The sequence below is a fragment of the Pelodiscus sinensis genome, chromosome 3 (assembly GCF_049634645.1).
Source record: "Pelodiscus sinensis isolate JC-2024 chromosome 3, ASM4963464v1, whole genome shotgun sequence".
Classification (NCBI taxonomy): domain Eukaryota; kingdom Metazoa; phylum Chordata; order Testudines; family Trionychidae; genus Pelodiscus; species Pelodiscus sinensis.
Genome location: NC_134713.1, coordinates 15,277,091 through 15,298,163, shown reverse-complemented (window position 1 = coordinate 15,298,163; position 21,073 = coordinate 15,277,091). Strand labels below are relative to the sequence as shown.

At 43.2% G+C, this 21,073-nt stretch overlaps 1 protein-coding gene across 5 annotated transcripts in view; it reads left to right on the top strand.

Annotated features, from left to right (window-relative positions):
* Positions 1–21,073, top strand: part of KLHL29 (kelch like family member 29) — a 598,373-nt gene that overhangs the window by 216,061 nt on the left and 361,239 nt on the right. For all 5 annotated transcript variants that reach the window (XM_075923421.1, XM_075923423.1, XM_075923422.1 and 2 more), the window contains one exon: positions 3,431–3,736. In XM_075923421.1, the coding sequence (XP_075779536.1) occupies positions 3,476–3,736 (261 nt within the window). In that variant the 5' untranslated portion in view covers positions 3,431–3,475. The remainder of the gene's footprint in view (positions 1–3,430; positions 3,737–21,073) is intronic.

Sequence of the window (21,073 nt, the reverse complement as noted above, 5' to 3'; positions counted from 1 at the left end):
CAGGAGAAGCAATGCCACCTCCTGGATGAAGAGGTACAACAGGTTCCTAAGCAACAACTACAAACTGTTATGGGGGCCTCTATGCCCAATTTTACTAAACACAGAGGCCTTGTGGTCAGCGATCAGAAAGCTGTTCTTATTATCAGGGCCATGAGGCCTAATGACCAGAGTCTAGGGAGCTACCTTTGCTCTCAAGGCTGCCAGGCCTGAGGGCCAGTCTCTGAAGCTACAACCCCCAACTTAAACCTGTCCAACACATTATCAATAAACTACAGCCTATACTGGAACAGGATACAAAGCTCCAAGAGGCTCTGGGAGACAGACCCATAGTCTCCTATAGACAACCACCTAACCTCAAGATGATTCTTACCAACAACCACAGGACATACCACACTAATACCAACCCTGGTACCTTCCCTTGCAACAAACCCCGTTGCCAGCTTTGTCCACATATTCATTCTGCTGATACCATTATTGGACCTAACCAAGTGAGTTATAAGATCAAGAACACATATTCCTGCGCATCCAGAAATATAATTTATGCTATCGTGCCGAAAGTGTCCGTCTGCTATGTACATTGGACAAACATCTCAGACACTTCGCCAAAGAATTAATGCCCACAAAACAGATATCAGACAAGATCACAAAGAAAAAACAGTTTCTTGCCATTTCAACCAGAAAGGACACTCTCTCAATGACTTAACCACCTGCATTCTGCTACAAAGACCTTTTACATCTGCACTTGAAAGGGAATCCTCTGAACTGTCATTCATGTTAATCCTCTGAACTGTCAATCCTCTGAACTGTCATTCATGACACTCTCCGAGAAGGAATGAACAAAGACTCTAACTATCTTACCCATTACCAAGATAGCTTCCCCAATTATCACCTCTAATACCATTAGCTCACAGACATCTAACTCTCCCCACCTCTAATATAATTAATTCACAGACACTTACCTTCTTTCCTTCCCCCTCCTCCCCCCCGCACCCCCTTTTTAGTTTACTTTTAACTTGGCATTTCATTCTTTGTGTATTGTCCCTTGACATGTTGCTAGAAAATGTGGGTGTGTGGAATTTTCTGGAAACTGAATGACTATTCTTTCCACCACTTGCTCAGTCCTGTTCTGAAACGTGATTTGTCCTTTTCATATGTGTTCATTTTTTTTAATTGTATCCTTTGGTATATATGATTGTGACTATTTTCTTCCACTACTTGATCTGAGGAAGTGGGTCTGGCCCATGAAAGCTCATCATCTAATAAACCATCTTGTTAGTCTTTAAAGTGCTACATAGTCCTGTATTTTGCTCCTCAGGGTAGTGAGGCCTCGTGGCTGGTGTCTATGTAGCTGCCGTAGTCCTCTAGCAGTGGGGCCTACTGATAGACATTGAAAGGGATAGAGGGGCTTGGGCGCATCCTACTCCATTGAGCCCAACCCCATGGCCCTGTGAAACCAGCAGTTCTGTCTTCAGGTTCAGGTTCCTCTCTCAATAAGCACTTTTCCTGGGCCACATCCTACCTTTGCGTCCAGAATCTGCATTTCCTTTGGGACAGTGCCCTGCCACCTCCCTCACCTCAGCAGTCGACTGGGGTCAAGCTGTGGATTCAGCACCTTCAGCCTCCACAGTCTGGCACTCTGCTGGCTCCCTGGCATGAGTCAGCAACGTGCATCCATTCTTCTCCACAATCAGCCCCGACTGAGCTGAGCTGCCTCTTTATAAACAACTTCCAACGGTGGCATATCCAGCAAGTTTCTGGAAGTACTGCCTTCTGGACCCAACATGCATGGTTAATCCTTGCTAGGCCAGTGCAGGGTTGGAACACCCCATCACATCAGCTAGTGTGAAACTGTCAGAACAGGGATTAGAACTCAGAAGTTCATGATTCCCTGTGCTGGTATAATTTCCAATATGACTTTGCTCCCTGCTGGTATAATTTCCAGATGACACAAAGATTGGCAGAGTAGTAAATAATTATAAGTGCAGGACAGTCATACAGAGTAATCTGGATTGCTTAGTAAACTGGTTCCATTCAAACATTATACAGAGAAATGCAAGGTTATACCTCTAGAAAAAAAGGATTGTGTGGCCAATCAGTCACTCAGGGCTGGATTTACACTTTCTGCACCCCTCAACACTGCATCTTCAATCCCCCCTCCTTCTGTGCCTGTAGCTGACCTCTGTTTTGCACATAGCTTTAGCAAGGCACCCCTAGAAAGCCAGAATTTCCTAGGTATGTGCCTAGTGTCTGGTTGTAAATCCAGCCCTACAGTCATTTTGTAACTCTGATATTTGTGACTGTGAGCCTAGGTCTACACTAAACCAGACGGGTTGGATTAAGGTACATCATCCAGCTGGATTTGTTTTACCTCAAGGCGAGCTGCTGCAGTATCTACGCTGCGGGAGGCCAACAGGAGCACATGCTTCCGTTGGCTTCCCTTACTCCTCGGCTTCTCTTACTTCTCCCTTACTCCTGTACTCACAGAATGAAGAGTACAGGATGCCAGTGGGGGCTTCCCTGAGTGTTCAATTTAGGCTAGAAGACTGACTTCCAGAGGGTCAATCTTTTCCATAGTGTAGACATGCCCTGACGCTTTACTGTAACCAGAAAAAACTTTATAAGCTATCGCTAGACAAACTCAAATTGAAAATAAGGCTAAGATTTCTATCATAAGGGTGATAAACCACTAGAACAAACTACCGAGGGACGTGGTGGATTCTCCATCTTTGGTGGAGATGTCCTTCAATCAAGTCTGGATGCCTTTCTGGAAGATATGTTTTCATCAGACATACATGAATGGGCTTACTAAAGGGGTAAATGGATGAAATTTCATGGGCTATGATTTACAGGAAGTCAGACTGGTGAACTAATGATCACTTCTGGACTAAACTCTATGAATGGATCTGTGAGTCTCTGTGTGTTAAAATAAATGAGAGTGGCATGAACAATGATGAATAGAAAGGCTTTCTTTTCATCTTTACCTCATTGGAACTGGCAGGGTGGACATTTCTTTGGTGCAAGACCTATGAAAGGTTTAATTTTCAAAAGGACATCTTTGGGAGGCTGCTAGAAATCTGTTGGAGAGGTTGGATGATTAATTACTTTTAACTTGGCATTTCATTCTTTGTGTATTGTCCCTTGACATGTTGCTAGAAAATGTGGGTGTGTGGAATTTTCTGGAAACTGAATGACTATTCTTTCCACCACTTGCTCAGTCAGTATCCTTCCTCCATCGTTTCAATTTTTAATTAAGATTGCTACGGATGTAATCCCCTCTCCTGAAGTTTCATTGGCAAGGATAAGAAACAATTTCAGCTGAAATTCAAAATGGTGGGGGGGCAGGACCAGTGGTGGGGACAGGCCCAAATGATTGAGTAGCAGTTTTCCTTTGAGCCTACTTCATAACCTCTCTTTACTTTTAATATTTCAGGTGAGCTCTCGAGTTACCTTAGAGAAGAAGCCGCACTCAACCGAGATGTCACGGCACCACAGCCGGTTTGAAAGAGATTATCGCACTGGGTGGGATCGCCGAGAATGGAGCTCCAATGGGAATCATGTGAACAGCAGTAACTGCAACAGTACAGCAAGCAGCAACTGCAACAACAGACCTGGGCTGTTGCCTTTGCCAATTGTTCCCTCTCGATTACCTACTCCAGCCACAGCTGCTTGCACCACAGTGAACAGTGACGTGATAACGAGCCTTGTAGCTAACTCATCTGCAGCTTCAACTACCAAAGTAAGAATTTATTTGTTTTCAGTAATGATGAGTTTCACCGGACTACCGACGGGACACCACTTGTCCCCTTCAGAAGCCCCTTGAGTATGATGTGGGAATAAGAAGTCCAATGGCTATTTGCCTTTTTCCTTTTGTTCAACATCACATGTGCTGTTTGTGTAATAAGCTGTACTTCAAGAGGTTGTTGATTTCCAACTGTCTTCCATTACTAAACACAGAGAGCAATCAGTGTCCTATAGCACAGCAGGAGTTCTGTGCTTTTATTTAAGCACTTCTTCATGATTTTGTTCTTAGGAACGGGCAACTTAGTTTGTCTAAATGCCCAAGGAGTGTTACAGATGGACCTATTGTTTTTCTGTGGGTCTAATTTTATGTCACAGAGAGCAGAAAGTGACCAAATGCATATATTTTTGGAATTTTTGTTTTTTTATTGCATGGCCCTTTTGTATAAGTCTTCCAGAGTTGCCATTTGCAACGTAGTAATGGGAATAGTGAGACTCCACAGTTGCGACAAGGCTCTCTGGTTTATACATAAATACATTTTAAGAAGCAAGAAAATGTTAAACAGCAATGAAATACAATCACTAGTGTTTTTTATTGATTTATTTTACTGGCTAGAATTGGATTACTTTTGGGGAGGGGGTGTTTTCTTTTAAACTATAGCTCCTCTTACGTCTACAAAGCAGAAATTTTTAATCAGTGAAAGTTGTTTGTTGCCTTCCTGCATACAAAAATGATTAGGAAACCTGAAGGGCGGGTGGATGGAAAACTCTGGCGAATTGCAAAGGTATCCCTGGCATTAGCAGAGCAAGCCAGATGCCATGCTGTTTTTCTTTCTCTAATGTTTAATTTTTTTCTTTCAACTTAGTTTCATGTTAATAAATGCAAGTGCCAAATACAACAGACGCAGACAGGGGAAAAGAAGACAATAAAGTTATTTAAAGGAAGCCAAGAACAAGCTGAAATTTTACTGCAATACCATACCATATTGATTTTTTTTTTACACAGTAGAAAAACAAGGTCAATGCTGCAGAAGCAAACATTGGGCCAAAGTTTACGAAGTGAATGTTTTTTAAAATGTTCCATAGTGTTTTCCGTTTATTTTTATTTGACAACAGGCAGTAAGTTCCCAGTGAAACAATATGGGATTTCCCCAGATATCTGCCACAATAGATGCATTTTGGTCATGCTTTGTCTGGAGACAATTATAAAGAAAGTTTTGAAGCCAACACAGTGGTTTCATTTATCATCACCTCTATACTGCTTAGAGCCCAGCTGTTGGCTGGGGTTGATCAGCCTTTGCTGCAGATGTTTAATAGCCCTTTGAGGCTGAGCCATGATAGGAAAGTGTTTGCTTCTCAGGGGAGGGAGAGAATGATCAGCACTTTAAGGGCAATGTAGTCATATATTAAATGCGAAATATTTTCTAAATGATCTTATTAGACAATTTCCTAGATCAGTTGGTCAGAGTGATTTTGACATCACTAGATCAATGGGAAGAAACAAAACAGTATACAGATAATCTAGAATAATTTTTACCAGGAAAGCTGCTATTTCCTGTGTGGTCTCCCATTGAGTTCATGTGTAAAATGTCCTAGTGTCCCCACTCCCTCCTCTAACTTTGTCTACACTATAAAGTATAAAGTGCTGCCACAGCAGTGTAGCCATGGCAGGAATGCTGGTTGAGAGCTCTCTCAGTGCTGCAGGTGAACCACCTCTGCAAGGGGAGTAGTTAACTGTGCTGGGAATATGGCTCCCAGCACTATAGCCCAGTTTACACTGGCACTTGACAGAGCTGTAACTTGCTGCGCTCTGGTGGGGGAAGTTTTTTCACACCCCTGAGCCAGAAAGTTACAGCTCAATAAAGCACCAGTGTAAACTTAGCCTCTGTTCCTGAGGGTTCCCTGAGCAATACTGACAACTAAAGCCATGTGGATTGAGGGGAAAAGAACTTTGAAGCAGCAGTGTGTGAGGAATCTGAATAGTTGATTTAAGGGAATGTTGCCTAGGAAGCTTCCAACAAATTACATGAGAAAATTCTATAAAGGAAAAAAAGTGTGCTTTTTATCTCACAGTCTGCAGATTTACAATTATGGTTCAGCTCAGATGATAAGTAGTTTCCTAAACTGATGAGTTGCCTCCAACCATTGACTATCTAGCTGATGGTTAACCATAAACATTTAAATCCATGTAAATGGATAACCATAAGCTAGAAGAATTCACAGTCACAGATATAAAAAACAGATATATGTCAAATTCTTAACCAGAATTGAGCCCAATAACTTGTATTTGACTAATGTGTATCTTCCAGAAAGATCTTAATTTGAAGCAAGAATTCACTGGCTCCCTTCCTACTTTGTTCCATTGTATAATGACCCTCCCTATTAAAAATGTGTGTCTCACTCTACTTTGAATGTATCTGGCTTCAGTTTTCAGTGATGGTCTTATATTTACTATCAGACCCTTGATGAAAGTGTTGAATAGCTTCAGGCATAATACTGATCTTTTCAGAACCCCACTGGAAACACCTCCATTCAATGATGATTCTCCACTGACAACTACTCTTTGAGATCTGTCAGACTTAATCCAATTAACATGTGCTTTATTGATACTGCATACTGGTATTTTTTTAGTTCAGAATGTCATCCGATACTATGTCAAGTGCCTTACAGATGTCTAAATATATTACAGCTTTGCAGTTACTTTAACAACCAAACTTGTAATCTCATCAGAGAATTATATCAGGTTTGTTTGGCAAGACTTATTTTCCATAAAATCTTGTTGACTGCTATTAAATAATTTGTACATTATTTTATTCTTTTATTAATTGAAATCTTAGGTGACAAATACAGAGTGGATAAAAGGAAATATAATTCCTCATAACATGTATAATTGTGGAACTCACTGTACAGGCTGTTATTGAGACCCAGAGTTCAAAGATGTATACATTTTAAATCCAGAAGGGCCCTTTAGAATATCTAGTCTGCTCAGACAAGATTATAACAAGAATAGCCATATAATAGTTAATGCTAACAAAAAGGGCACTGAAGGGGATATAAAACTTTCTGTTTTGGGGCTTAAGCCAATTTCTCATTATTATGGTTGCAGTGAGATGTTCATGGAATGTAGGTCATCCTGCATCTGTCTGGTGAGAGGTTTCTTGCACCTTCTACTGAAGCATCAGTGTTCTACATTGTGTGACAAGATTCCTCCTCAACCTTGGTGGGTCCCATGATTTCAGGCGGATTACTTGTCTCAGAGGCTCACAGCAGCCCTCAATTTAGACACCAGCTTGCTGTTTGTTGAGCTGCTCTCATCACTGGCAAGCATGGGGGGGGAAAAGGGAAACCAAACTTCATAGTCTCTCTTGTCTCTCTAAGTGGTACAGATTAGGACAATCCCTTAGACAGTCTTTTTCCAGTAGTGGAATGGGGAGTAGGTGGTGGGGAGAACCCGAGCCTGCACTCTACTCCCAGGTTCCAGCCCAGGGAACCTGTAATAGCAGCTATCTGTAATGTTTCTGGTAACAGCTGCATGGCAGCTACGAATCCCTAGGCCAGTTCCCCACAGCTTTCTCCAGCACCTTCCTTACCACAAGTCCTTCCTCCTGGTATCCACTTGCACTTTCTCCTCCCAGACTTTCTGCAACACTTTCTCTCGTCATCTCCTTCCTTGCACACTGAGCAAATAGAAGGAAAGTTTTTTTTTTAAACCAGGCCCAACTGGTTCTTAATTGGCTGTGAGGTGTTTTGATTTGTCTAACTCCCTTGAATCTGGAAGCTTCTTATCATAGAATCATAGAATACTAGGATTGGAAGGGACCTCGAGTGGTCATCGAGTCCAGTCCCCTGCCCTCATGGTAGGACCAAATACTGTCTAGACCATCCCTGATAGACACTTATCTAATCTACTCTTAAATATCTCCAGAGATGGGGATTCCACAAACTTCCTGGAATCAGTTTATTCCACCAATTTATTCCAGTGTTTGACTACCCTGAGGCTGTGTCTAGACTGGCAAGTTTTTCCGAAAAATCAGCAGCTTTTCTGGAAAAACTTGCCAGCTGTCTACACTGGCCACTTGAATTTCCGGAAAAGCACTGACGATCTCATGTAAAATCATCAGTGCTTTTCCGGAAAAACTATGCTTCTCCCGTTCGGGCAAAAGTCCTTTTCCAAAAGACTTTTGCCCAAAAGGGCCAGCATAGACAGCATAGTGCTGTTTTCCGCAAAAAAGCCCCGATCCGGAAAAGCGTCCTGCCAATCTAGACTCGCTTTTCCAGAAATGCTTTTAACGGAAAACTTTTCCGTTAAAAGCATTTTTGGAAATTCATGCCAGTGTAGACATAGCCTACCAGTTAGGAACTTTTTCCTAAAGTCCAACCTAAAACTCCCTTGCTGCAGTTTAAGCCCATTGCTTCTTGTTCTATCCCCAGAGGCCAAGATGAACAAGTTTTCTCCGTCCTCCTTATGACACCCTTTTAGATACCTGAAAACTGCTGTCATGTCCCCCCTAAATCTTCTCTTTTCTAAACTAAATAAACCCAATTATTTCAGCCTTCCTTCATAGGTCATGTTCTCTAGACCTTTAATCATTCTTGTTGCTCTTCTCTGGACCCTCTCCAATTTCTCCACATCTTTCTTGAAATGTGGTGCCCGGAACTGGACACAATCCTCCAACTGAGGCCTAACCAGCGCAGAGTAGAGCGGAAGAATGACTTCTCGTGTCTTGCTCACAACACCCCTGTTAATGCATCCGAAAATCATGTGTGGTTTTTTTGCAACAGCATCACACTGCTGACTCATATTCAGCTTGTGGTCCACTATAACCCCAAGATCACTTTCTGCCATACTCCTTCCTAAACAGTCACTTCCCATTCTTAATTGGTTCAAGGTGTTTTAATTGGCCTGATTGCTTTGATTGATTCTAGTAGGTTCATGTTGGGTCCGGGTTAGCCCTTGCTAGTTTATCCTGGGAATAAAGACTTATTTAGTCTGGAGCTAATATATTTCCTTTCAACTATTCTCCTGTAGTCCTCTACCCTAATGCTATCACAATTGGTGGAAACAGAATAATTCATTATACAGGTCTGATTCATTATGGCAGCTCCTGTGCTCCTAGAACAGGGGTGGGCAAGAGGCTGCCAGTGGGCTGGTTCTGACCTGCCAATCCATGAGATCCGGTCCATGGCTGCCTCGCTGGTATCCTTAGGCAGAGAGCAGCTCACACTTTAAACAGGAGGCTGCTCTCCACTCTGGATGGCTGGGGAGGGAAGAGAGAGGCTTTGCACGTTTCTCCTGCCCCCCAGCAAAATCTCTCTGCTCCCATTGGACAGTTTCCAGCCAGTAGGAGCTGAGAAATGTTTCTGGGGGCAGGGGCAGTGTGTGACGCCTTCCCCTCATTCCCCCTGCTATGAGTGGAGCAGACCCACATGGAGTAGCCGAACGACTGAGACTCCTGCAGAGAGGCAGGGAGCCTACCTCAGGTTCCTGCAGGGCTGCTTGCTGGGGGCCACCTAGGTGAGCATCTCCCAGCCAGAGCCTGCCTCTGATACCCCACACACTCCCCCCCCCCACCAACTACCTGCCCCAGGTAATCACCCAAATCCTCTGCTCCCCCTTTCTCCTCTTCTCCCAAGTCACAATTCCCTTCCAGACCTTGTATCCCCTCCTACACCCCCCAGGCCAGAATCCTGTCCTACACCATACCCTCTCCCTCATCCTCCACCCTATTCCCCTGCCCCAGGTTACCACCCAAACCCTCTGCACCCCCTTCTTCCAGGTCACAACTCCCTCCCAGACCCTGCACTCCCCTCCAAGAGTCCCTCCCCCAGTTGAGAATACCTTTTCACCCTTACCCCCCTCCTGATACTGCACGCCAAGCCTCTGCCCCAGACCACAATTCCGTCCTTCACCCAAACTCCCTCTGACCCCACAGTCTCTCCTGCACTCTGGTCCCCAAGCTCCTTTCTGCACCCAACCTCTGTCTCAGACCCTACACCCCCTCCATAGAAGTGTGGCCCTTGACACACTTGGAGTGACCCCCCCCATTAAGAATTATTGCCCACTCCTGTCCTAGAAGGTGGCCCCTAAAGTATGTGTGTTTCATATCACAGACAAAACATACTATGGTGCTAAAAATATGATGCAAATCTTTAGTGTTTAATATTACTCTCAGGACTGCCAGTAAGTTGCTAACTGCAAGTGAAATGCCTTTCCACAAACACTTAATTGTCTAGTATTATTTTGAAGAACTGCATGTTTGGCCTGGGCTATTTAAAAGAAAATGTGATTTTTTTCCCCCCATTTGTTCTAAACAAAAACAAAAAAAGTACTTTGGGTTACTATAGCTCTTTTCTTCTGAGGTTCTGAAAACATTTTACAAATATTGTTTTAACCTCAGATCCCCTGGGAGGTATGTTAACATTGTAATCCCCATGTAACAGTAGAGAAACTGAGGCACAGAGAGATTGGGATTTTGCTGAAGTTCATTGAGCATGCATTCCCCGCTTTCTGTCAACTTAGGTCTCTTGACTCTCAGTCCATCATGCAAGACACTGTACAACAGAGCTTCCACCTGGGGATGTCAGAGTATGCCAGTTGTGGCATACTTTCTGCATTTGGTGTCTTTTAACTGCTGCTGTGTTCAGCCCGAGAGAATGGGCGACTCCTAGCATTAAAGGGTAATGTGCAGTTTCATTTTGACACACGCTTAGTCCCATCGGGTATGATTATTTACCTTAGTTTTTTCTCCCATGAATTTATTTACTATCAAGGAAGTCCGCATAAAACTGCAGCATTACTTAAGGTATTGGCAGTGAAAAGCTCTAGAATCCCAATAAAGGTGCCATACAATATTCCAGCCATGTTATCTGTTTACGTTACCAGCACCTCTCATCTCTGTTGCTTCTGCAAATTATTTTCTGTGTTCTTTGTACCATTGACTCCATCAAAGCTTCTATATCACAGCTGCAATTTGGAAGTGTTGTCATGGGCTGTAATTTGAAATTTTATTTGCAAGAGATTTTTTCGTTATAGAACATTTACTTTTATCATCCAGATATTATTTTTAACTGCCTGAAAAGATTGATACGTCAATAGGATCTACACAATGTCAAGCACTGTCTGATTTTTTTTAATAAATTTTTTGTTCAGCATTAATTTAAAGAACTCTTTTCCAGAAACATGAATTGCTTCCTAAGCCCCCGCATACTTAATGAATTGTTAGTTTCAAGGTTAAACCTATGACAATGGGTATTAAAAAAATCAGGCTCAAATTCTGATAGGATTTTGTTCAGCATAACCACGGGTAACTGTATACGTTTTAGTGTGGTTACTCTGGGCTTACCAGGGAGTAACTGAAATGAGAGCCTTGACTTCTGTGTTTATAGTGCTCCCATAAGATTTAAGGCTTGTGTGTTGATGCTAGCAGAGTTTTGATTCCAGTGTGGTTAGGCTTAGAGGAAATATGGGAGGGAAGAGTGAAACATTTTTTAACCTCTCTGGAAAGTCGGACTGAAAATGTAGAGGGAAAAACACCTTCAGTTCCACCATGTTAAATAAAACAAAAGAGCAAGAAATGGGGGAGGGGTTCTTATTTTAAAGGAGAAATAATTCAGAGTGATTGGAGAATGCATTGTAAAAGGAAATAAGTTAAAATGCTGTGGAGGTAAAATGTTGACACATTGGTTTTCTTTTACGTCCAAAATCATTTAGTTCCCCATCCCCCACTGGTAATGTTCTCACTCTTCAGTCTGTCACCTGCTGGCTTTTTTACTGTATACAGAATCATTGAGAAGCATAGGGCAGAAGGGACCATGAAGGTCATTTAGTCCAGGGACTCTCAACCTTTGCAGAGTACTGTCCCCCTTTCAGGAGTCTGATTTATCTTGCCTATCCCAAGTTTACCCCATTTAAAACCACTTGCTTACAAATCAGACATCAGAAGTATCACAGCACTCTGTTACTGAAAACTTGCTTACTTTCTCATTTTTACCATGGAATTATAAAATAAGTCAATTGGAATATAAATCTTGTACTTACATTTGGGTGTATAGTACAGCTGTATACAGCTTGTTGTATAAAATGTTCATATCATACTAGAAATGGAAGTGTACCCCAGCCCTGGCCACTGGAGGAGCCGCACCACAGACTGGCTTCAGCTCCGGGAGCTGCCTGTCACACAGCCTGCCCTGGGAACAGGGCAGCCACCAAGCAGCCCTAGCCCCAGCTTCAGCCCTTCCCTAGGACATGAAAGGGGGTGTGTCACGGGGTGTACCAACCCCGCCCTGGAATTTGAGGGCTTAACTAGGCTTGCTGGCCTGAAAAGGCCCCTCCCCTGAGTCCCTGCTGGGCATGCTCCAGTTGCCATGTCAGTATAAAGGCTGGTGGAGCCGTTCAGTCAGGGCTGACCACCGAAGGGGAAGGAGCTCCTGCCAGAGCCCAGGACCAACTGCCCCTGCTGAACCAGCAGGAGCTGCTGTCGCAGCCACTACTGCATCAGCTGGAGCCGCCGCGCCAGCCACGGTCCACTGCCCCAACGCTGACTGCCACCCCCGCGCCAGCTACAGTAGCCGCACCAGCTGCAACTGCCGCACTAACCACAGCTGCCAGCACAGCAGTGTTTGCCAGCCCAGGTGGAGACAGGGCCAGCCAGCAGACGGGGTAGGAAGCAGCCGAGACAGTGGTGGGAACCACCCACTGATGATAGGGCTGTGGGCTGGGAGGGCCCAAGCCCCCCTACCTTTGCGTCCCAGAGAGAGGAGCCATTTTTTTGTATTATAGACTTGGACACTTGGGTAGACTTACCCCAGACTGGGGGAGTTATAGACACGGCTGCTGGGCCAGATTTACCCCATACCAAGGGCATTATAGGCTTGGCCATTGGGCCGATTTGCCCCAGACCGGGGGAGTTGTAGACTCGGCCACTGGGCCACATTTACCTCAGGTTGGCGGGAGTTATAGACTTGGCCATTGAGACAGGGAACAGTATAGACTGGGCCACTGGGCCAGACTAACCCCTAGCAAGCGCGGGGGGGGGGGCTGCGACCCCATAACGGGGCCACAAACCTTCACCCACCAGGACATGCCAAGGGGCTGTAAACCCTGGCCCAGTGGCCCCCACTCATTTCATGACATGCTGAGGGGCCGCAAATCACTGCCTGGCAGCCACTCCACTTCCAACCAGGGGTGTTGACCAGGAGCCACAGCCAGCATTCCCCCACTGGTTGAGGGCCAGAAACTACTGCTCCCCAAAGGAGATGCTGGGGAGACCAGAAACTGCCATTTGTCCTCTCTCCCAGAGGAGATGGGTCCGGACTTAATGCATCCGAGGGTACTGAGGGAGTTGGCAAATGTCATTGAGGAGCCTTTGGCTATTATCTTTGAAAAGTCATGGAGATTGGGAGAAATCCTGGATGACTGGAAAAAGGCAAATGTAGTGCCCATCTTCAAAAAAGGGAAGAAGGACAATCCAGGGAACTATAGGCCGGTCAGTCTTACCTCGGTTCCTGGAAAAATCATGGAAGGGATCCTTAAGGAATCCATTTTGAGGCACTTGGAAGAGAGGAAAGTGATTAGGAATAGTCAGCATGGATTCACAAAGGGAAAGTCATGCCTGTCCGATCTGATTAGCTTCTATGATGAGGTAACTGGCTCTGTGGACGTGGGCAAGCTTTAGCAAGGCTTTTGATACAGTCTCCCACAATATTCTTTCCAGCAAGTTAAGGGACTGTCTATTGGATAAATGGACAGTAAGATGGACAGAAAGATGGCTAGAAGGCCTGGCCCAGCAGGTAGCGATCAATGGCTCGATGTCAGGATGGCGGTCGGTTTCTAGCAGAGTGCCCAAAGATCCAGTTCTAGGACTGGTTTTGTTCAATATTAATGACCTGGATGAGGGGATGGATTGCACCCTCAGCAAGTTTGCAGTTGACACTAAGCTAGGGGGAGGGGTAGAGATAGGGTCCAGAGTGACATAGACAAATTGGAGGATTGGGCCACAAGAAATGTGATGAGGTTCAACAAGGACAAGTGCAGAGTCCTGCACTTGGGACAGAAGAATCCCAAGCATTGTTACAGGCTGGGGACCAACTAGCTAAGTAGCAGTTCTGCAGAAAAGGACCTGGAGGTTACAGGGGATGAGAAGCTGGATATGAGTCAACAGTGTGCCCTTGTAGCCAAGAGGGCTAATGGCATATTAGGTTGCATTAAGAGGAGCATTGCCAGCAGATCTAGATATGTCATTATTTGGCTCTGGTGAGGCCACGTCTGGAGTATTGTGTCCAGTTCTGGGCCCCCCACTACAAAAAGGATGTGGATGCATTGAAGAGGGTCCAGCGGAGGGCAACCAAAATGATTAGGGGGTTGGAGCACATGACCTATAAGGAGAGGCTGAGGGAGTTGGGTCTGTTTAATCTGCAGAAGCGAAGAGTGAGGGGGGATTTGATAGCAGCCTTCAACTTCCTGAAGGGAGGTTCCAAAGAGGATGGAGAAAGGCTGTTCTCAGTAGTGACAGATATTCAGATATAGTTTACTGCATTTAGTATTGTATGGTCTTGTTCTTTCAGTTCTGAGATAACTGCTTAAGCTGATGTTTGGCTTCTGTAAATATTTAAAATATTGATTAGGCAGAGGAAAAATAAACATGAATTGTTTTTCAAGTTATGCCCTATGTTGTACATGACTAATTACATACAACAATTTGTTGCTTTACATGGTTACTAAAATGTATGTACTTTTGTTGTTATAAAACATAAGCGGCTTGCATAAAGAGGGATTATAAATATTGGAATATGTGCTTGCTAGAAAACAGTAAATATGCAGTGATAAAGTATACGTGACTTACAGTGCAGCTTCTCTGCACTGGGTTACTGTAGGGTCTCACGGGGTCTGGTATTGACAGCTGGCATTTTTTTGTCAAAATTTCTGATGGAACACTGTTCTCCTTGGGTAGTCCGTCAATTCTTTGATTTGGACATAGTGCTACACCACAGACCAAGCGCAGAGGTGAAAAAAGTCATGTTTCAGATCCTCCCTTTTTTTCTGGGGCAAATTACTGTGATTCCAAGTCAGATTTCAAACTGTGTGTGTGTCAAAAAGTACAACTGCTTGTTCTAGGAACATGTGTTTACTCTTCCAAGGACTTGTGGGAGGGAGGAGGGGGCGGAAAGGTTAAAACACAGCACTGTCTGTGCTTTGTGGTTTTCTAGGAGCAAGCCTTTCCTCTGTTAGGTGAAGGATACTGTTATTCATGTCGGTCTAACTAGATCACTCTAATTTTTTTTTAATTATCTGTGATCTTCAGAAACATCAGGTGATTAGAATAATGTTCCTGGGTGAATTAGCAACAATATATTCACAAGGGAAGATGGACATTTTCTCTATCCTCCTTGTATTTCACTGGGTCTCAGAGATCTGTGGCTTTCTATGACTTGCTCAATCCCTTTTGATGTGGTGAACTATTTAACATCGTCCATAACTTCCAGACTTCTGTATGGCTTCCCCTCCTTTACGAATCTCCCAAGTTAATCAGTATACTACTTTCTTGATCCTCCAGCACTTTTGGGAGCACAGGGCACATGATATTTTCTGAAATTTATTTTGGTCTTTTCCTGGTTATTCAGTCTTCTGAGTGTCATAAAATCATAGAATACTAGCACTGAAAAGGACCTTGAGAAGTCATCCAGTCCAGTCCCCTACCCTCATGGCAGGATCAAGCACCATCTAGACCATCCCTGACAGGTGTCTGTCTCACCTGCTCTTAAATATCTCTAATGATGAAGATTCCACGACTTCCCTAGGCAATGTATTCCAATGCTTAACCACCCTAACAGTTGTGTCCTGGTCTGCGCTGCTCCCCGTGGCTGGAAACGAAGAGTGACTGTTTAGGATAGCCAAGACAGAAGCAGTCTGTGAGGTACTCCAAGAAGATCTTACCAAACTGAGTGATTGGGCAACAAAATAGCAAATGAAATTTAATGTGGATAAGTGTAAAGTAATGCACATCGGGAAAAATAACCCCAACTATACGTAAAGTATGATGGGGGCTAATTTGACTACGACAGATCAGGAAAGAGATCTTGGAGTTATCGTGGACAGTTCTCTGAAAACTTCCACGCAGTGTGCAGCGGTGGTCAAAAAGGCAAATAGGATGCTAGGAATTATTAGGAAAGGGATAGAAAATAAGACACAGAATATCTTATTGCCCCTGTATAAAACTATGGTACGCCCACATCTTGAATACTGTGTACAGATGTGGTCTCCTCACCTCAAAAAAGATATTTTGGCCTTGGAAAGGGTTCAGAAAAGGGCAACTAAAATGATTAGAGGTTTGGAACGGGTCCCATATGAGGAGAGGTTAAAGCGACTGGGACTTTTCAGTTTAGAAAAGAGGAGACTGAGGGGGGATATGATAGAGGTATATAAAATCATGAGTATAGAGAGGGCCGATAAAGAAAAGTTATTTATTAGTTCCCTAAATAGAAAAACTAGAGGACACCAAATGAAATTAATGGGGAGCAGGTTTAAAACTAATAAAAGAAAGTTCTTCTTCACACAGCGTGTAGTCAACCTGTGGAACTCCTTGCCAGAGGAAGCTGTGAAGGCTAGGACTATAATAGAGTTTAAAGAGAAGCTAGATAATTTCATGGAGGTTAGGTCCATAAAAGGCTATTAGCCAGGGAATAAAATGGTGTCCTTGGCCTCTGTTTGTCAGAGGCTGGAAAGGGATGGCAGGAGACAAATCGCTTGATCATTGTCTTCGGTCCACCTTCTCTGGGACACCTGGTGCTGGCCACTGTTGGTAGACAGGATACTGGGCTAGATGGACCTTTGGTCTGACCCAGTACGGCCGTTCTTATGTTCTAAACGGCAAACTGCAGCCATTGGGAACTTCAAGGCTCCGTAGCTGAGGAGCTTTAGAGTAAACAAAGCACCGTAGGCCTGCCGGGGGCTTTCCCTGGCAGTTATGCAACCTAAGTTTGAACACCATTGGTATAAAGGATAGTCCCCTTCTGTATTCCCTGCTTGATTTAATTTCTAGAAGCTTGTGATTGTTTTTGCCAGAGGCTTTCTGTTAGGACTTGTCTCTGTAACAATGACACGAAGCAATTATATTGAACATCACCAGATTCACAGTTTCACCGTCACAGCCACTATTCTATGTTTGGAGAAGGACTGGACAAGTCTTCTTTCAAAGCTATTCAGTGTGAACCAACAGACTGGAAGGAGACTTCCTTAGTCTCACCATTTCTCCTGGTCTAGGCCTCAGGTTCCCCTGAGATTTTCCAGTGTCTTAACTGGCTTTACTGGAGGCAGGACTTGTAACTGAAAAATGTTTATATGAACTTAAGTACATAAGAACAGTCAGATTGGATCATACCAAAGGTCCGCCTAGCCTAGTATCCGATCTTCTGACAGTGGCCAATGCCAAGTGCCCCAGAAGGAATGAATAGAACATCAAGTAAATTATCCCTGTTGTCCATTCCAGCCCTGACAAACAGATGCTAGGGACACTATCCCTGCCCATCCTGGCTCATAGCTATTGATGGACCTAACCTCCATGAATTTTGTTGACCAGTCATCCACTTTTGAGAGATCCTTTTGAGGCTCTTCACAATCTGCTGTGGATTTTACTATCATAAACAATTTGTATCTTCCGCAAATTTTGCTACCTCACAGATTACTCCTGTCTCCAGATCATTTATGAATATGTTTAATAGACTCGGTCCCAGTACGGACCTCTGGGTGACCCTACTATTTACCTATTTCCATTCCGAAAAATTAACATTTCTTCCCCCCCCCCCCCCCCATATTTTAACCAGTTACCAACCAGTTAAAGTCTCAGAGAGGAAGCCTTGTTAGTCTGTAACTAAAAAACCCCCCCAAATTTAAAAAACAACAATGGTCCTGTAGCAACTTAGAGACTGATAAAAATATATAAATAGTATCACGAACTCTCGTGGGCACAACCCATTTCTTCAGATGTTTGCTCCATATTTGTCATCTGAAGCTCATGATACTATTTCTATATTTTTGTTAGTCTCTAAGGTGCTACGGGGCTACTGTTGTTTTTCAGCCCATTAAAGGACCTTCTCTCTTATCTCGTGGTAGCTTACTTTACTTAAGAGCCTTTGGTGAGACTCTTGTTAAAGGCTTTCTGGAAATCAAAGTACATTATATCCACTGGATACACTTTGTTCAGATGCTTGTTGACCCCCTCAAAGAAATATAATAGATTGCTGAGAAATTCACTTTATAAAATCCATGTTGATTCTTCCCCAACAAATTATGTTCATCTATGTGTCTGACAGTTCTGTTCTTTACTATTGTTTCAACCAATTTGCCCCTTCCTGAAGCTAGATTTACTGGCTTGTAAATCCTGGCTTTATAGGATCACATCTGGAGCCCTTTAGCTATCCTCCAGTCATTTGGTATAAAGGCTGATTTAAGGATAGGTTACAAACCATTCTTAGTAATTCTGAAATTTCACATTTGAGTTCCTTTAGAACTCTTGGGTGAATGCCATCTGATCCTGGTGACTAATTATAGTTCAGTTTAATTTGTTCCAAAACCTCCTCTAATAACACCTCAATCTGTGACAGTTCCTCACATTTGGTAAATGGCTCAGGTTTGGGAATCTCTCTCATGTCCTCTGCCATGGAGACAGATGCAAAGAATTCATTTAGCTTCCACTCAATGAGGGAATCTTTTCATCCTTGAACACTCCTTTAGTACCTCAATCATCCAGTAGTCCCACTAGTTATTTAGCAGGCTTCCTGCTTCTGATGTACTTAAAATTAATTTGCTATTACTTTTTGAGTTTTTTTGCTAACTGGTCTTTAAACATTTTTTTGGCCTTCCTAATTATATTTTTACACTTCATTTACCAGAATTTATGTTCCTTTCTATTTTCCTTACTTTGATTTAACTTCCACTGTTTAAATGATGCTTTTTTATCTTTAACTGCTCCTTCTACTTTGTTGGTTAGCCATGGTGGCAATTTTTTTGGTTTTCTTTTTGTTTTTGTTAATTTAGGGTATGCATTTTAAGTTGAGTCTCTATTATAAAGCGTCTTTAAAAAGTTTTCATGCAGCTTGCAGGGATTTCACTTTCGGCACAGTGCCTTTTAATTTGTTTAATTAACCTCATTTGTGTTGTAGTCCCTCTTTCTGAAATGGAATACTACAGTGTTGGGCTGCTGTAATTCCCTCCACCTCCTTTCCCCCGCCCCCGCCACAAGGTTGTTAAATCTAATTATTATATGGTCAGTATTACCAAGTGGCCCACCTCAATGCACCTCTTGGGCCAGATCCTTTGCTCTACTTAGGACTAAATAAAAAATTGCCTCTCCTCTTCTCAGTTCTATGGGACAGCCTAGTGAAAACCAAAACAGAGAGTTTTCCCAACACCTGTTTAAACATTCCTTTGCATTTCAGCAGTATTTCTATATAGACTGCTCATATGCAACAGTAAATTCCTCTGTAGAAAATACACCTGAGAAGTGAAATTGGTAGACAATAAAATAAATGGCAGGAGGAACATGAGTATTTTTACTAAATTTCATTTGTTTTTTATAGGTTTCCGGTTAGCTCTGCTCCTAATGGAAATGGCTTAACAATACTGGTATGCGTTAAATGGCTGTAATTATGATTCACAGTTTCAAAGCCTACTGAGATAAATCTGGGCATAGGGAACAGTCTCACCTCTGTTTGTGCTATTCTTTCAATCAGCCTGCAGACTCAATGAGACAGTGGTTCATCACTGTTGCATTGTGACGAGTGTCATTGCAGCCAGGGGAGAGCTCATGATGCTCATTCTTCCTTTTTAGATATAAGCTAATGTTCTAGCCACAGAAAGAGCCTATTGCTGTTGTTTTGTAGATGCCTTTGTGGCACTTACTTGCTGAAAACCCTCACACAGCTAATGTCTTCATTTCACGTGCCAGACTAAGAATGAGGTCTTAGACATTTCTGGTACAGGCGACCCCCGACTTGCAACCACCCGACTTACAACCCCCTGCATTTACAACCATTTTTTTCTTGCAAGATAGGGCCTAAAACCCTCCAGTTTATATCCGCAGCTCGTATTTACGACGGCATATGACGCAGACTCCACACATCAACCCAAAACGGGAAACACACAGGTCAGTCAGACTCACCAGTCTGCAGCTGCTGCTTGACCTGCGCGCATCTCAGCCACGTTGGTCTTCACTTTTTAGTTATTTTTGTGCATTATTTGAACTATTTAGTTTAGTTTTCCTCCGTTTCTGTAGTCGATTTTGGTATTTTTAGGGTATGAAATGGGTTTCCAGGAATGGAACTTCCATTTATAACATTGCGCCTATGGGAAATAAGGGTTCGACTTACAACGGCTTGACTTACAATGGTTCTCCAGGAACCAATTAGGCCGTAAATGCGGGGGTCACCTGTACAATTAATTTGGGGGATCTAAAAATAAGAGACCACATTAGGTATCAGATGAATATTGGCATATATCTAGTATGAAAGAGAATGTTATCAATTAAGTGCTGAAGTAAAAACATCTCTCACTACCTGCACAATTGATTTTTCACTTACCAGTTTGTCTGCTCACTCTCTCTTTCACTGCAATATTGAATAGTAAATAATAGTTCTTTCTGCTGGCCATGGTCATATCAACCTGCGTTACTTGCCAGGACTGGGAAAATTCCAAGGCTATGGTTATATCTTTTTTGTTAAGCCCAATTTTCACCTCCCCTCTTCCATTTCCATCCATCTGAGGTACAATTTTCTGTACATTTTGTTCCCTGGAAATGGATCACAAATCCCTTGTATTAAGAGAAGTTGCCTGATTACTGTCATTTCATGAGTAGTTTCAAACTGCGTTGGTGACATCCCTCATGTTGGGCTGCAAGAAAACAGCTCCTGATTCTGATTGTCCTTCCTCATTTTAGTTTATCAAATGGACCGAATGCAGTTTTCTGCCCCCAACAAATGGCTGCCAAACATATATGTGTCATTCCACATGTGGAGATGTCTCTGCAAGCAAAAATTGTGTGGCCCTGCTGAGCAAGTGTATCTCAGGATGTGGTGGTTTGGGCCTTAGTTTTTGGACATAGTTGATAGATCGTTTCATGATTGGGAGATTGTCCTGTGACAGATATTTGTGTGTTGTGGATTTAACAAAACAGTTGTGCAACCCTTCCATGCATCAGCACCTGACTTGAATTCCATGAGCCTATGTCATATTTGGTAGACTTTTCATCAAAAAAGATGTACAAAAATACTTTGGTCTTCCTCACTTTTGCTACTACATGTATGGGCCCAGTGGCTCACCTTCCTCACTCTAGCAGTCTTTACA